The sequence below is a fragment of the Amblyomma maculatum genome, chromosome 1, assembly GCF_055883805.1.
Source record: "Amblyomma maculatum isolate TAMU_Amacu chromosome 1, ASM5588380v1, whole genome shotgun sequence".
NCBI lineage: Eukaryota > Metazoa > Arthropoda > Arachnida > Ixodida > Ixodidae > Amblyomma > Amblyomma maculatum.
Genome location: NC_139344.1, coordinates 142625998 through 142642621, shown reverse-complemented (window position 1 = coordinate 142642621; position 16624 = coordinate 142625998). Strand labels below are relative to the sequence as shown.

The 16624-nt window shown below is 48.1% G+C and overlaps 1 protein-coding gene across 2 annotated transcripts in view; it reads right to left on the bottom strand.

The window, feature by feature from the left end:
- Positions 1-8597: 8597 nt before the first annotated feature.
- LOC146204203 (uncharacterized) overlaps positions 8598-16624 on the bottom strand; it is a 297879-nt gene continuing 289852 nt past the window's right edge. For both annotated transcript variants that reach the window (XM_084589150.1, XM_084589151.1), the window contains one exon: positions 8598-16582. In XM_084589150.1, the coding sequence (XP_084445276.1) occupies positions 16396-16582 (187 nt within the window). In that variant the 3' untranslated portion in view covers positions 8598-16395. The remainder of the gene's footprint in view (positions 16583-16624) is intronic.

The following is a 16624-nucleotide window of genomic DNA, read 5'->3' as shown; positions in this document are numbered from 1 at the left end:
GGAAAGACAAGCGCCAAAATTGGGGGTGGGAACTGAAGTTTTTCTATCCCAGAACACAAAGTGTGTTCCATGAAGCCGTTAACATTTTTCAGGGTTAAGACACACTCACGAAGTATAGAGCGACAAAAGAAACGCGACGACCACGCAACCAGGACCGGGCGTGCCGTCCTGGACGCCCTTCCTTCTCATGCTCCTGGTTTTCGTCACTGTAGCGCTGCCGAAATACCACATTTTGCACTACAGCGATCCGCATGTTGGCTTCGCCTTTAGTCAACGATGCGGCCTTGACAAGGTCTGAGCTCTTCGTAGTCGGCTAGCCGTCGTTCTAAACTGTACTTCAGCTTGCAGTGTTTGTTTCATAGAAACACATACAAACGGCACAGAAAAGGGCTGTTTAATAGCCCTCTGTATAGTAGCCTGCCAACTTGACCCTCTCGCTTCCTTACAAAAACAGTACAAGATAAGAAAGAGAATCAGAAGAACGGAAAGTCAGGGAGGGTAACTAGGGAAAAAAAGTGCAAAGAAGCAGGAGCCTGCAATTCTCAACTTTAGTCAGACTTTTGGCGTGGTGGGAGTTAAACGCAAAAAAATGAAGCTGAACTTAGGCGCGAAGCGGGAAATCTGTGAATACAAGCGGCAAAAGTAATCTCAGTCAATCCAAGCCGTGAAAGATTGGACCCAAGTTCAACTAGGCCTCAGCCTCGTCAGGTCGACGGTATACCATCTATATATACTACCGGACTCCGATAAATGGCTCAACGTCGGTATCATAGCGTAAGCCACAGTCCGACAGCGCCCAGCACAGTTCGAAGAAATTGAGTCAGCCTTGTTAATATGGTTCGGGAATGTGCACGCGAATGGTGCTGTCGTGAGCGACGAAATGCTTCAAGAGAAGGCTCGCTGCCTCGGCAACATTATGGGTGCTTCTTCTCCTCCGTCTTGATAGGTTTTACCTGTGATGACTTACGGAATTTTTGTTCAGTAAAACAGGGAGATGTTTACTGAGAAATATTATTCTACGCTCTGTCTAGGCGTTACTGACTTCAGCTACTAAAGAGGATGGCTGACAAGGTTTAAGAACAGACATGACGTTTCGGGTCGACGGATTTATGGAGAAGAGGGTAGCATCGACATCTCGACTGTGTTTATATACCCAAATTAATTAAAACAGCAGCCATTAATTATAAATGTTTTTCTCAATATAAACCTTTCGTTTTTATTCATGACTCGTTATTATAGATGACTCGCTTTATGGACAGTTTTGGTCGGAAACCAAAGCGTCCATACTAACGAGGCACGACTGTATTCCTATTTTTTCTTAATTTAATGTATTCTGTCGCAAAAAAATGCACAGTGTATTAAAAAAAAGCTCGGCAATCATCAATTTTTTTTTCGAATTAAGAAAAAGAGCAAGGATGAAAGCTTGGGCGCGTTGGTGTCGGTTTTCTTGCCTCATAGCGTTAAACAGACAGGGACACAGCCAGACATACGGGACGGGCGGTAAAAAAAAGCGCCCGTCCCGTGTGCCTCGCTGTGTCCCTGTCTGTTTAGCGCTATGTGGCAAGAAAGAAAAAGAGCATATCGTCATTGTTGTTATCGTCACTAGGGTCAACAGCATTTGTCGTTTCAGTTTATAGTAAGAACTGGCTTGTTTTATTTCTAATACGAATCTTATTCACGTGGGTCAGATGGGATAAATTTTTTGTATTGCATTATGGGCCTATGCGTATAACGTGGTACCCATGTAGGCCTTAGGTTGAAACCGACCACAAAAGGGTAGGCGAGGAGGGGGAGAGTATTGCCACTTTAGTGCAGAGTTGGACATGTAGTGTCCAGAGTTTCTCTGCTTTTATCCAGGATATTAATTGTAGTATAAAATTAGGAGTAAAATACAGCCTTCATACGACAAAATTCTGGCTAGCCTATATATATACCCCAGGATTACCGAGAAATGTATATTTGCTTTAAGTTACGGTTTAATTTAATGATTCTTTTTTTTTTTTTTTTGAGGTCGAGCGCCCGACCTCAACCTCACATTTTGAGTTTGAGGTGAGGTTGAGAGAGGTCGCCAATAGTCACCTGAAAAGTGAGGTGAGGTCGCCTGGGGAACCTCAACCTCAACTGATGAGGTTGAGGTTGAGTGAGGTCGCCAAATATTTTTTGAGTTTGAGGTGAGGTCGAGGTTTTTGAGGTCAAATGCCCACCTCTGATCTCCAATGGTGGTGGTAGAAACATTTACTGCCGATATTACAGAGGGTGGGGGCGTTGCCCCCTACATGGCATTTGAGAGCCCCCTCCATATACGGAGGGCCCTCTTATAAAGCAAAAAAAAAAGTCCTTGGAGGGCTATCCGAGCGAGGACGCATGTAATGATCTTGGAGTGGTCCTTATAGGAGGTACTGGTGAGTAGCTTCTCCCAATAATCTAGAGCCACCTCTGGTGAAGGAGGATGAGGGAATGAAGGGCAGGTGATTAATATGTGTAGAAAGTCGTTAGGTTTGCCACAGAGCTTACAGGAAGAAGAAAACTGGTCAGGAAAGCGGGTGTGGAGAAGGATGGGGTATGGGGCTGTGCGCGCTTTTAGCTTGCGTCAATGGGCAGCTTGTGTTATCGTAAGATTCGGGGCAGGGGGTGCGTAAGTCCTCCTATTTTCGCTGTGGTAGGTAAGGATGTCACGAAAGGACAGCAGGCACTCCCCGTCATCTGAGGAAAACTGTTCCTCCCCAGCCTGGAAAGTGATACCTCGGACCAGGGAGTGAGCCTCCTCATTACCGGCAAGGCCCGCATGCGCCGGTGTCCAAATAAGGGTGACAGATTGTCGGGGTTACCAAAAACGCAAAAGGCGGTTGGTGTTGGATGACACTAAGCCATTGGCAAAGTTCTAGATAGCTGTTGTGGAATCCGAAATTATTTTCGCAGCAGGTGTGGATGTCATGGCTAGCGCAATGGCTGCTTCCTCAGCCTCTGTTGTAGAATCGGTGAGAACTGAGCAAGCAGAGAAAAGTTTTGCATGATTGTTAGTAACTGCTAGTACCTTACGATGGGTGCTTGCATAGGTGGCTGCATCTACATATGCTATACTGGGGTCTTCATATTGTCTGTGTAATGCTTGCGCCCTGGCTTTTCTACGTTTCCCATTCCGTTCTGGGCTCATATTTTTGGGAAGGGGGCCGGGGTACCAAAATTTTGGAGCGGATTGCAGCAGGTAATGGGGTGCCTTTAGATAGGAGTCCTATTGGGGATATGTGTAGAGAAGAGAGCAGTGCGCGACCTGCTGATGTACGCGAAAGGCGGGCCGTCTGGGCTGTCAGCGTGGCTTCACGGAGTTCTTCATACGTATAATATGGGCCCCACGTTTGAGTAAGCGGAGTGTTGAGGTACTGGGAGGAAGGCGCAGGGCTGTTTTTGTACAACTGCAGCGTAGAGCGTTCACTCGATCATGTTCCTTGCTAGTGAGGGGTAAATATGGAAGAGCGTATGCGACTCTGCTGGTAACGTATGCTTGTGTGAGGCGAAGTGTATTTATTTTATAAATGCCTGTTTTCCGAGGTGCTACACGACGGATGAGTCGAGTAGTTTGATGAGCATGAATCTCTGCCTGCGATGCGGGCAGAGATTCGCCTTGGGCAGATGGCAGACATCATATCTGTGTCCAGGTTGCCTGCAGTTGGTACAGGCATCCGGGCTGCCTCTGTAGGGCGTGCAGCGGTATATTGTGCTCATGTAGTTGACGGAATAAGGGACGTAATCTTCGTCAAATGCAATAAGTATAGAGCTAGTCTTCCCCATCCACCTAGCGGTCAAGATCTTGCAGTTGGGGTTGCCTTGCGCGATGTGGTGGTAGACTTCCGCAGGCGTTTCTTGGCATTAAGCTTGTGAGATGACATCACGGGTGGCTCCTGGAGGGGGGGGGGGGGGGCTGAGTACGCCGTACAGGGATGTTGTTTGCCATCAATATTGAGGGAGGTGACCTGAGAGAGACGCAGAGAAAGTTCTGTCTGCGAGGTGGCCACCGTGAATGCGTGGTTGGTAGGGTGGACCCGGAGGAAGGCGTCTGATGGAAGCAGAGTTTTCAGCTGTTTCTGGATAGCGTTTCGTAGTTTGATGCCTGGGATCCGACCTAATTGAAGCTCACCGCGCGGGCGGAAAATCACACGAAGTGCTTCTGGAGGAAGTGATGGGAGTTGTTTGATGCGTTGGGCTGCGACGCGCGCTGCTTTTGTTGCGGGCGGTGAACGAGTTGGAGCCGCACCGTCCATCGGCGTGGATGAATTTGTCGACGCGTTCCGAGCGTGTCCAGTCACGCTATGAAGCTGTTGCGAGCGGACTGGTCGGGCTTCTGCTCTCTTAGCTGCATGGGTCTTGTACGAGTCACAGAGAGCTGTAAGCCATTCCTTAATACGCGTTTCTTGTTCCGTGATGGGTCGTCCTTCCACGGTGATCCGCATGTCATAGCCGGCTGTGCCGAATGGTGCACTGGGAGACGCAGTTGTTAGGCTTAACGTGGCTGCTCACCGGCGCTGCACTGAGACTCCGATGCGCCTAGCACGGTTGCACTTGTGCGGACGAGTAAGTGTGTCTCTGAGTTCAATAAATAGTTGCGAGTAGCGCTAGTGTTTGTCGTCGTCGTCTTTGTCTTTTTGTGTCTTGTCTTTTCTCGATTAATGAAACCGTTATAATGGCAGACAACCAACCCTTGAGCAACGTCTCTTCTGGATCGTCTCCACCTCGGGCTCAGTACTCGACACGCCGTTCGCCTTCGCCTCGCCGACGTTCCATTTCGCCGATGCTCCGGCGACAGGGCCCTACGCAAGGGGAAAACTAAATGCCGCAGTTCCGGAGGCAAGAACTGCGCGTTTGACGAACTCGTTAAGTCCTCCGCCTTCTCCCTCCAACGTCACTGAAGCGTTCGTAGAAGGTTTTCCCGTTCTTGCGCTGGTGGATACAGGTGCTGCCGTTTCCGTAATTAGTGATGCCCTTCGCCGCAAAATTCGCAAGGTCACGACGCCGCTTTCTGCCTTTTCGCTTCGTACGGCCAGTTCAGAGCGCGTCACCCCTGTGGCAGCGTGCACGGTACGAGTTTGCATCAAAGACATTACGTATCTCGTCGAGATGGTGGTGCTTTACGCCTGCTCCTACGACATCATCCTCGGCTACGACTTTCTGTCGACTCACAGTGCTGTGATTGATTGTGCCCGTGCTGAAGTTGAGCTTTCCCCTGTGTGTAATGTTTCCCTGTGTGACCCGCCTGTGCGCCCTGCTAAATTCCTTGTAGCTGCAGACACCGACATTCCTCCCTTTTCTTCTGTTCTCGTTCCCCTTATTTCGACATCTGCCCGCCCTAGTCCCGTTCTCTTTACGCCCAAACTCGCCTCCGCCCACCACAACCACTTCCTTCTTCCTTTCGCCGTTCTAACGATTTCTGATGGCAGCTGTGTCATCTATGCTTCCAACCCTTTTCCCTGCCCGACGGTTGTTCTTCGCGGGTAGTGCCCCGGCTACATTGAAGAGCTGGACCCTGATCACACTTACATGTTCTCCGAACCTGAGGTTTTTCCTCACGTCGCTGCCCTGACGTCTTGTGCTGCTACGAGTGATGAGCTTCCTGTCGACGCCCTTCATCGAGCTATCGTGACTGACCTTCCGTCCGCCCAAAGGGACCAAATAGTCGCCCTCCTTCAGCGCTTCAGTACATCTTTTGACGTGTCCCAGCCTTCCTTGGGCCGCGCCTTGACCGTTTCTCATGCAATCGACACTGGTCCTCATGCTCCCCTGCGGCAGCGACCATATCGCGTGTCGCCCACTGAGCGCCGCGTCATTCGTGACAATGTCGCCGATATGCTTCAACAGGGCATCATACGATCATCTCATAGCCCTTGGGCCTCCCCCGTAGTGTTGGTGACGAAGAAAGATGGCACGATCCGCTTCTGTGTGGACTACCGGCGTCTGAATAAGATAACCCGCAAAGATGTTTACCCACTACCACGAATTGACGACGCGCTAGATTGTTTGCAAGGAGCGGAGTTCTTTTCGTCGCTAGATTTGCGCTCTGGCTAGTACCGATGGCTTCCGCTGACCGCCCGAAAACAGCCTTCATCACTCCCGATGGCTTGTATGAATTTACTGTGATGCCGTTCGGACTGTGCAACGCCCCCGCCACCTTCGAGAGAATGATGGATAACATTCTCAGTGGACTCAAATGGGAAACGTGTCTTTGTTATCTAGATGACATTGTCGTTTTCTCGAAAGATTTCCCTTCCCACCTTCTGCGCCTTCAGCGTGTCCTTACGTGCCTTACTGAAGCCGACCTACAGCTCAACTTCAAGAAATGTCACTTTGCCGCTACCAAGCTCACAATACTTGGTCATGTCATATCCAAGGATGGCGTTCTACCGGATCCTATCAAACTTCGTGCCGTCGCAGACTTCCCCAAGCCCACAACCTTGAAAGAACTTCGCAGTTTTGTCGGTCTATGTTCGTATTTCCGCCGTTTTATCCGCAACTTCGCCAGTATCATCGCCCCTTTAACGCAACTTTCGCCGGAGGCCCGAACCTCTCCTCTTGGTCACCAGCCTGTGATGCTGCGTTCAGTACACTACGCCGTCTACTGGTCTCTCCCCCTATACTCCGCCATTTTGACCCTGCCTGCTCGATCGAAATACACACTGATGCAAGCGGCGTAGGTCTGGGCGCTGTTCTTGCTCAACGGAAACCTGGATATTCCCAGTATGTCGTCGCGTACGCTAGTCGTACCCTCACGAAAGCTGAATCGAGCTATTCTGTGACCGAAAACGAGTGTCTGGCCATCATATGGGCCATTACGAAGTTTCGTCCTTATATTTACGGTCGCCCATTCTACGTTATTACCGACCACCACGCACTCTGTTGGCTATCCTCCCTCAAAGACCCCTCCGCCCGCCTCGCCCGCTGGGCGTTACGTCTTCAGGAGTACGATATCCACGTCATCTACCGCTTCCTAACGACTCGACGACTGGCTTCATTTGTGCCTACGATATGTCGCCCCTCAACATTACCAACACGAAATCTGAGCAGCAGAAGGATCCATGGATATCCTCCCTCTTAACATTCCTGTCTACGCCCGCAGACCTGTCTCCGTCACTTGCACTTCGTCGTCAGGCCCACCACTTCGCCACTCGTGATGGACTTTTATACCGCCGCAATTACCATCCTACAGGGCGAAAGTGGCTTCTCAGTGGCTTCTCTGTATGGCCCGCGTCCGACCACTTCGTCTAACAACCGCTGGGTCAACGTAGCCGTTGACCACCTAACCCGTTACGTGGAAACATCGGCCTTGCAGTCTGCCACCGCACCGGATGTTGCTTCGTTCATTCTGCATCGCCTCGTTCTTCGTCACGGCGCACCGAAAGAATTGATCAGTGACCGCGGACGTGCGTTTCTTTCCGACACTGTCGAAGCCCTTCTCAAACAGTGCCAGATCATTCACCGGAGCACCACAGCGTATCACCCCCAAACGAACGGCATGACTGAGCGATGTAATCGCACTCTTAGTGACATGCTAGCCATGTACGTTGATAGCGCTCACTCTAATTCGGACCGAGTGCTGCCTTTCGTAACGTACGCCTACAATACGGCTACACAGGCTACGACTGGGTTCTCCCCCTTCTTTCTTTTATATGGTCGTGAACCCACGTCCACCATGGATACTATCCTGCCCTACCACCCCGACGCTTCAGAGGCCACTCTACTGCCTGAAGCGCACACATTTGCCGAAGAATGCCGACAATTGGCGCGCTCCTTCACAACGGAGAACCAGGCTCAACAAAAGCATAACCTGGACCCAACAAATCCAGCGCCTTCATATCCCTCAGGTGCCCTCGTTTGGCTCTGGGTGCCTTCCTCTGCACCCGGCCTCTCATCCAAACTCCTATCGCGCTATCATGGACCTAACCGCATTCTCGAACAATCTTATCCCGTCAATTACGTAGTAGAGCCCTTGAATCCATCTCCAGATCATCGCCGCCGCGGCCGAGAAACTGTACATGTCGACCGCCTCAAGCCGTATTATGATCCCCCTACCCTTTCCTCACCATGAGTCGCCAGGATGGCTCTTTTTCCGCCGGGGGGTATTGTAGTAATCCCGATCGCCATCAGCTCGCGCGCCAACCCGAAGAGGTAGACGAAGTGGAGCCGGAGCCTTGTTGGCACTGCACTGTTGGTTCGAACGCAACCCCCGTCGCTTTGGTTTGCGGACGTTGCCTACGGTCTTGGTGCTCCAATAAACACCTTACACTCTATTTTTTATATTAGAGGTCTAACATATGGCGTTATGGTTATAAAAGCCTCTGGACGCTTTGCTAATGTACCAACTTGATCTGTTAAAAATTACGATGTTTCTTAGCTCTGCGTGAGAAAATTATATACATATATTTCACAAGAAAACAAGGACAATGTCGTACAATAGTGGCCATTTCGCGTACACCCCATGCCTTGTTTTCTGTTGGCCTTACATAAGTCTAGATCCCTCTTTAGATTTCAATGGATAGTAGGAAGTTTTTATTATTTTGTGAGAAAACTTTGTGTAAGAATGATCGGAAAATCTGTAAATGAGACAGATATTGCATGGACGAGACAAACAAACCGTTTATTTCAACAATGCAGAAGGGTAAGAAGTGATGTATATATTGTGGTAAGCATTATCGCATTTTGACGCTTCAACATGCGTTCCCCGGCTGCAGAAAGCTGTACACTGTGCACTGCGCTAGTTTATCTCCAACAACTGAGCTGGCAATCCTCCAGCCCGTGATCCGCGCCGCCGGCTGGCTTCGCATTTCGGCAGCCGGGAATCGCTTGCCGGTTACAACAGACGCGAAACTGAAAGCACATGCGCTTCACTCACAAACAGCTCTTGCAAGCTTAGGTGTAACTCATTGCACATGCACGCATGGTGGATGGTCATAACGCTTGAAGGCAACAACAAAAGGAATTCAAATGTGCAGGTACCCATGCTGTTGAAATAGGAAAAGTTAACACATGTTGATACGCAAAATAAAAGAGAACACTAATCAACAGCGTATCGTCATTTGATACGCGAGGGAGAATAAGTTATCAAAAATCAACACGCATCAGCCGAATTTGAAGTTTCGAGCAGCGCAAACACCTGGGCAGAGGCTCTCTTCTTTACAAAATTTTACTGCATCTTTAAGTGTATTGTGTTCGTAATTCTGCATCCACGAAGTTCCCAAATTGGTGCACTATAAACAAACAGGGACGATTGCCAAAGTGAATATACCGGTTCAGTTCTTGCATTGGGGAGCAGAGAGAGCATGGCGAGAGAAAAAGTTACGGAAAACATTTGGCCCTACATTTCTGTCAACGAAACACGTGGCCAAGGCAGCTGACATGAAACGATAATTGTGACGCAGCCGCATAAGTATTATGGAGTTTTTTAGATACTGATTCTTCATTTTGTGCCCAAACAGGAACGCTTCACTCGACATAACCACTGTTACGTATCTAGCCTAGGTTCGGAAATGGACCGAATCGTTTCTTCGGGCAAATGGGTAGCGTAGTTAAGATTGTGGCGCTTTATTTTTACGGCCTCACGTAATCGGGCGTCCGGTAGATTATGACCAAAGTACAAACCAGAGCCAACAAGACGATGGCAAAAAAAGAGGGCAAGAAAAAAGAAGCCGCACACTGGCGTTGTAGCTGGCGGCGCGTAACCAGGTATACTGCATTAATGCATCGTCTCTGTTAGTATTGGCGTTTTAGGATAGTAACAATAGCAAACAGCGATCTCCTGCGTGTTGTGAGTAAGCACCAAAAATTTGCAGAAAATATCTTCTAATTTTGGCTTTGTTGACCAGCGATATGCGGGCACTTCGCACGTGCTTTCAGTGGTTCGGCTGCTGCCATAAGTGCGCATGATGCACCCAGTGTGCACGGGAAAATGCCGATTGCTGCTGGTAAAACGCGAAAGGCTATTCGGTCGGCAAAGCATAGAGCCCGAGCATGTGAACACTGACAGCTGTCCCACAGAGAAGGCTGCTCACAGCTGCTCGTTTCCATGGCTAAAAACGAGTTGCTTTCTTCCGCATTTTCTTTCGCCTTCCCCTCTCCTCGCGGTGACGAAGTCACAAGCAGCTCCCTAGCATGCCCCATTTTGTAACCGTAGTTGCAGTTCTCCGTGCTACTTTTCATAGCCTAACTGAAGTGTCAGTAAAAGAAGCTGCTCGCGTTTACTTACAAAAAGCTCAAAATGTTTCCAATAGAAAACTGCCGGTATAGTCACTTGATTTTCTACGAGTATTATGGAGCTGACTAGCCAAATGATTACATAAAATTGCATAAAAGAAAAAATAACCGAGAGTTTCAACTACCTCAGCTCATTTGCCTCATAGCATGGTACTTAATTTACCAAAAGCAGCAGGTAAATGAGAGCACTGTAATTCTGCTAAGAAGTAATCACGCAGTGTCGTCAAATGAAAGTGATGTTTTCTCAAAAAAAAAAAAAAGCAAATCACTTCGAATTAGAACTGCGGAAACGCGGAAACTATACTTGCAAACAATAGATTGGAGTCTTTATAACTAGTTAGTCCCAAACAATTTGGTCCTGATGTCGCATTACAACGGGCATGATAACTGTGCCGTATTGCAAGCTACATACAAAATTTAAAGTGCATTTGGCAAAATTCCTTTGCAGCCGACTGCAAACGAACTTCGGGCTGACAGCTCGGCATTTGTCGACTTAACCCGGAAAAACAGACGGGGTTGTATGGTTGGAAGGAGACAAAGATATCTGAATTATGCGACACAATTATTTAGTACAAGAAGTTAGGCATATAAGGTATAATTGTATTCAAGGCTATATTATAACAAAAAAATTGGCAAAACTGAACTGACCACGGTAATATTCTTCCTAACATAAGAAAATAAAACTAGGTTCACGTGGAAAAATACACTTGGCTAAGCACCTTGGAGCAATTTGTTATTGCCAGGCCAACGGGACTCGTACATGCTTTGCTGAAAAAGGTGTGATTGGGCCCTGCGTACGTCGGCAGAATGAAGCTAAAGCTACTTTTAGCAAAGATATCCCATGACACATATGCTTGGCTGTGGATGTGGCATAATGGCTGATGGACAGGCGCACAGGGCAGGCGACGATGTATCTGCACCCGAAAAAGAGATGCTCATTTCTACTCTATCATGTTCCAAAGTGGAGCTCGCAGCCCAAGTTTGGGTTACAAGTGCAAAAAGAATTGACGTCACGCCACAGGGTGTCGAGGCACTTCAGCATGCAAGGTTCGGAGCAACAACTGACCGAGCGTACGGCATCGCACTCGGCCAAGCGGGACAAACTTTGACATTTTTTTTTTTCTGCTTGAGGAGGAACTGCGACTGTCTACAACGAAGATTGGCCACATAATAGTCGCGGCTTTTGCCGTGCGTGTGCGACGAATCCGACCTGCGATGGCGCGCAAGACACCCGTTCCTGAACCGCTGCCACTCAGTCCTGAGGGAGTCGCAAAGAGCGAGGACGGCGCCATGGGTTCGAGCTGGGGTAACCGCTGGCTATCCGACTCCCTGCGATTCGTCCCCGTCCTATCTGAGTTCATTAAGAGCCTTGCACTACAGCCAGCCGAAGTAAGAACGCTCCGCTAGCACAGCTGTTGGCACTCTCGTCAATGTCCCCTCTAGAATGGCCGGATGTTTTCGAACCTTTCTCTTACTAGCCAGAATTAGTTAAACGCAAACAAAAAAAAGTAGGCATGGAAAGGAAAAGCTTCGTTACAAAGTCAAGGAACCGCTAATATACCACCAGCAGGTCACAGAGACGTGTAAAACCTTAATCAGTGTAGATATTTCTTTGTCGACTTTATCGTATGGTCATTTCTGCTTGACAGTGAGTACAGTTATTACACTGAATACCGCGACACACAGTTATGCTGCAATATGGTCATGGATACGCACACGGCACAACATACGCTGCATCAGCCCGCACTAGATGACAAGACGATGGTCAAGCTTAGCGGAATATTCGCCGACACAAGACGTACACAAAAGCAGGCATTTAGCGGTGTTCACAAAATGAAAGCAGGTACTTTAAGCCCTCGGATAAACCAGGCAAAACGCACCATGTATGTCGTATACCGGAAGATATCTGTCCCGACAAGTGTCTTCTGGCGGGCATAGTGGGCCAGGCGATGATAAAGGTTCTCATCTACGGGCGCGTCTCGTATAGTTGTAAAGATGGCGGCCTTTAGGAATATCGCAGTAACCATGAACCCTTTCATTCTAGGACTTTTTTTTTCGCGCGTATCAAAATCCAAGCCGCTCAATATAAATAATTTTGCTGTCATATTTTACGACACACAATACTTCTTCACCCTTACCTAAAATTATGGGCTTTAAAATATTTGTTTGTCCTTCCGATCGATGTCATATTGTACTCTTAGATATTTCAATCCTCTTTGTTGATTTGAAAGAGAGTCATGGTAGCGGCTAGCACATACTCCTACAAATATCCCGCTTCTTCAGTTGGAATTTCAAACAACCCAGAAATAAAGCAGACACACGAAGGTCTGGGAGTCACATCTTTAGATGAGACACCAGTGAAGGCGCAAATAGACTTTGACAGTGGTGAAAAAATACGGGCGAAAAGAATGTCATGGGAGGCACATTTTCGTCTCTAGAATCGTTAGCGATAGATGATCATCAGGCAAAGCTACTCTTCCTAAGATGTTGCACAGGACTAGAAAACAAAAATCAATCATGCTAGCATGTGGGCGCCTCGTGCTCTAGTGCAAAGTTTGTTCCAGCATAAGCGGGCGACCAACAGAGAGCGAAATGCTCGTACTTGGCACATACAACAGTCAAGGGTTCGCTAGGCGCTATCATTGTGGAGCAATGCTCAACTGCGCGAAAGTTTTTGACCCTGTCAATCGTCCTAGAAAACATATGCGCTGAATGCTGGAGGCCATTACACAGAGCACCAGAATAATCACCGAGGCCTGATGAAAAGCTTCTGAGATAAAACACCATAGCTTTAGGTATGTTCCGGCTCGCTGCATCGAATCTTATATTTTTTCGCACACAGCAACAACGTGGGTTAAAACGAGGCGGCAACACCAGCCAGTAACAACAAGGTAAACTATTTGACGGAAAGTGCCCTAACATTTAGTACAAAACATCGCAATCGGCGTTTTGTTTTAGGGCGCTTATTTGTCGGGGACAAGTAGTGAAAACATTAATTATACACATCTTTAATGACACTGGGTGCTTGTCGCCGCAAGGTAGTGCCGGAAAACGGGCTGAATCTTGGACGCCACCTTGCAGTACTGAAAAAAGCTGCGGGGTTCAACACATTTAGCGCTGAATTGGGCCGTATTAATACAACGACTATATTATGATTCCATCCTCAATTTACTAGGTCGAGGAACGCCATGAACCTGCGCCACCGACATCAGCTTAGTCGGCATGGCGAACAAGGATTAAGCGGGATTGAAGAGGAAGATTCACAATATTATTCCGGCCTCGATGCTAGTACGTTGCAGGGCAAGTCAGTGCGTCGTTAGGTGGCTCCGAGGGCTCACTATATATAGGCTAGGTGCACCGACAACCTTCCTACGTCGATTAGAACATCCTGCCGCAGCAATTCATTCGTCACAAAACGGCTCACACAAGTCTACATATCATAAACACCGGCCGACCTTGTATCAAGTCATCTGCTATGGCCACAAAAACTTTGCTAAGTTTATTGGTGCAGACACTCGGAATGACAACGAGGAATCGACGCATTGAACAGGTGAGAGCAGTCGAGTTATATCGCTGACTGAGATAGTGGACAGGTACAAAGCTTAGAGTTTTCTGGTCGCACTGCCTGCACCGAGCACAGAGACGCTTCACATCGAGATACCTCTGTTTAATCCCCACTGGTCTTGCGTGGGCGAAAAACGGACTCTATTTCTACGATGCGCACGAATCACAATATCCATTGTTTTCTTGGTAGACTGATTTGAAGTTGGACTTAAAAAAAAAAAAAAAAAGGTTCAGTGGCTTCCGGTAAGTGTAAACGTTTTTTACATTTTTCAATTATGATAAATCGTCATTCCCCCCACGAGGACGTCATAAGTTCAGTCGTGGTCTCGAACAGTCGCAGGTGCTTTCATCGCAATAGACTTGACATCTCGTTTCACTTTAACATAAGCGTTATATAGACATGATTTAATTTGATGTCAACAAAAAAGTATGAAGTTATTGTTCTTTCCTTCGCATCCACGCTAATATTTCTGTCGCTAAAACCCATTTCTAGTAGCCCGGAATTATGAGTTTTGTGATGAAACAGAAAAAAAAAATTTTTTTTTTCACTTTATTAGCAATCTTTGCTAGGCGTACGGTACGCTCCTCGTGGCACCGCTGAAAGCGCAAATCAGTGTACTACGCGGGGCTCTGTTGACAATAATTGTGGTTCGAAGCTCGATCACGCCTCAGCGAGGACATACGTCAGGCTATCTGGTTCATTTGGCAATCCATCCTGTCGCATGAAGTCGAAGGTTTGGCGGGAACTCGACTGTCAGGGATGGACATGAAGATGTAAGGGAAACATCGGCCACTAAAGAAAGTGTTTTAGAACGCCTGCTCAAGACCGGTCCATATCTGCACGCCGCAAGGTCGACTGCCGGATGTGGAAGACTGAACGAATTTCAGGGGTACGCTACCAAATCTTGCTGGACCTTCTTTGGGAATACGGAGCGTTTTTACCTATAAATTACCACATCATGGATAAAGGCAGGCTGTCGCAACATACAGAATAGTGTCCGTAACGTTTTCGACAAGGTTGCTCTGCGTGGGGGATGAAATGTCAAGAACATTATATCAGTGTTCGGCGTTCTGCCTCTATGTTCATGCTGCCACGAAATTAAAAATAACGAACGGCTCCCACTCTCGCGGGAAGCGACAAATCCAGCCAGCACGAGTCACTTAAAGCGAAATTTCTACTCATCACCATGGATTCGAACAAAAAAATACATAGGAGAATAACACAGCGTGTGTACATATGCACTCATCTGTACACCGTGCTACTTTCTGCCGATAGGGGAAGGAGTGATTGACTCCAGATATGCTTCCACGGTGGCGATGCCGAACTTGGCTAGTTTGACCGCCACGACTGGGCGTCATAAAAATTTTCAAGCCGCAACTTCAATGCTTCACTAGCCATTCATTCTGAGGAGAATCTTTTATGCTGAAAAAATTGCCTCTCAAGTGTGCAGTCAGTATCTTCGATTTTGATTCTTGCCAGAGCAATGCGGCGAATATATCTTAGAAAAATCTTGCACTTTGGAGCAAACAATAGAGCAGTTCTTGAGAGAGAGGACGCTCTCTAACTCGGTGCGTGGAAGTACCAGCATTGTGTAGAAGGAGTGTAAATGCAGGAGAACTCACAAAATATCTTTTTTTTGTTTTGTTTTGTTTTCCCACACCAGGACATTTTACCTGCGACTGTCATTTGTTCATTACAGATGTTTGTTCAACGCTCTTAATTTTGGTAAATTAAAAAAAAAAATTGTTCAAAAAAAAACTAAAAAGAAAACGTTTTTCTAGCAGAAAGAAAAAAAACACATTTCAAAGACATCTGTAAAGCTGTCGCTTACCGCAGTCCAGCTTGATCATAGCATTTCCAAGACAAGGTACTGTGGCTACCATCGCTATTCTTTGAAGGCATGCGCACAATATAATTATACGACGATGTAATTTCGTGTTTCCCTAGACCGGAAGGCATCTGACATAACTGCAGACGGTCCTCAGTTTTTATACGGTTTTGTGTGTTCTAAACAGAAAGTGAAGTATATCATGGTCAGGGGAGCCGCAAGATCGCTGACCATGATATTTTCGCATAACGTCTCTTTTGAACTCGTGAGTAACAGGAAATCGGCGCAGCAGGGTGTGCCAGAGACAAACTTCATGTATCTGAAATATTCTACTCATTGTTAATCAAGTGTGACCACCGCTAACGTGTTATTTTGATTTTTTTTTTTTTTTTTTTCGGTCGGCACTTCTGTCAACATGGCTGACGCATCGCCGAGTCTTGCCACGTTTCGAACGGCGAGGCCTTGGTGTGGGCGCAGGCGGGTGGCGTGCAAGCAGTGCGACTTCGGCTTTCTCCTCCGTCCGACGCGCGAGGGCGCCGACGGATGTGATTGGCGATGTGGATGATGAGCCCCGGGAGGAACATGGGGGTGAACAGGTGTCCAAGCGTGTCCGTGCACACGTGACAGCTCAGCGGCGAATGGCCCGGGGCGAATGCAGGGGCGGTGGGGCCCAGGCGTGCCGCTCACATCGAAGGCAGCGGGATGGCGATTGTGCAGAACGCCGAACGGCAGGCTCTTTCAGGAAGGCTGCAGCGGCCGAGGCTCGTCAGGCGTATTCAGACTCGGACAGGCTCTGTGTCTCAGAGAGCCGCCGCACGGTGCTGGCGTAGTAGTCGTCGGGTAGGTCCTCGGATGGCTGGCCCCGAGCGCTCGCGTACGAGATGGACTTCTGGTAACTGAACACCTGCCGCTCCAGGTTGTAGTTCTCGGCCTGAAGGGCAGCTATCTCGCGCCTGCGAAGAACGCGCACCGCGAGCTTAGCGCATGCGTCGGGT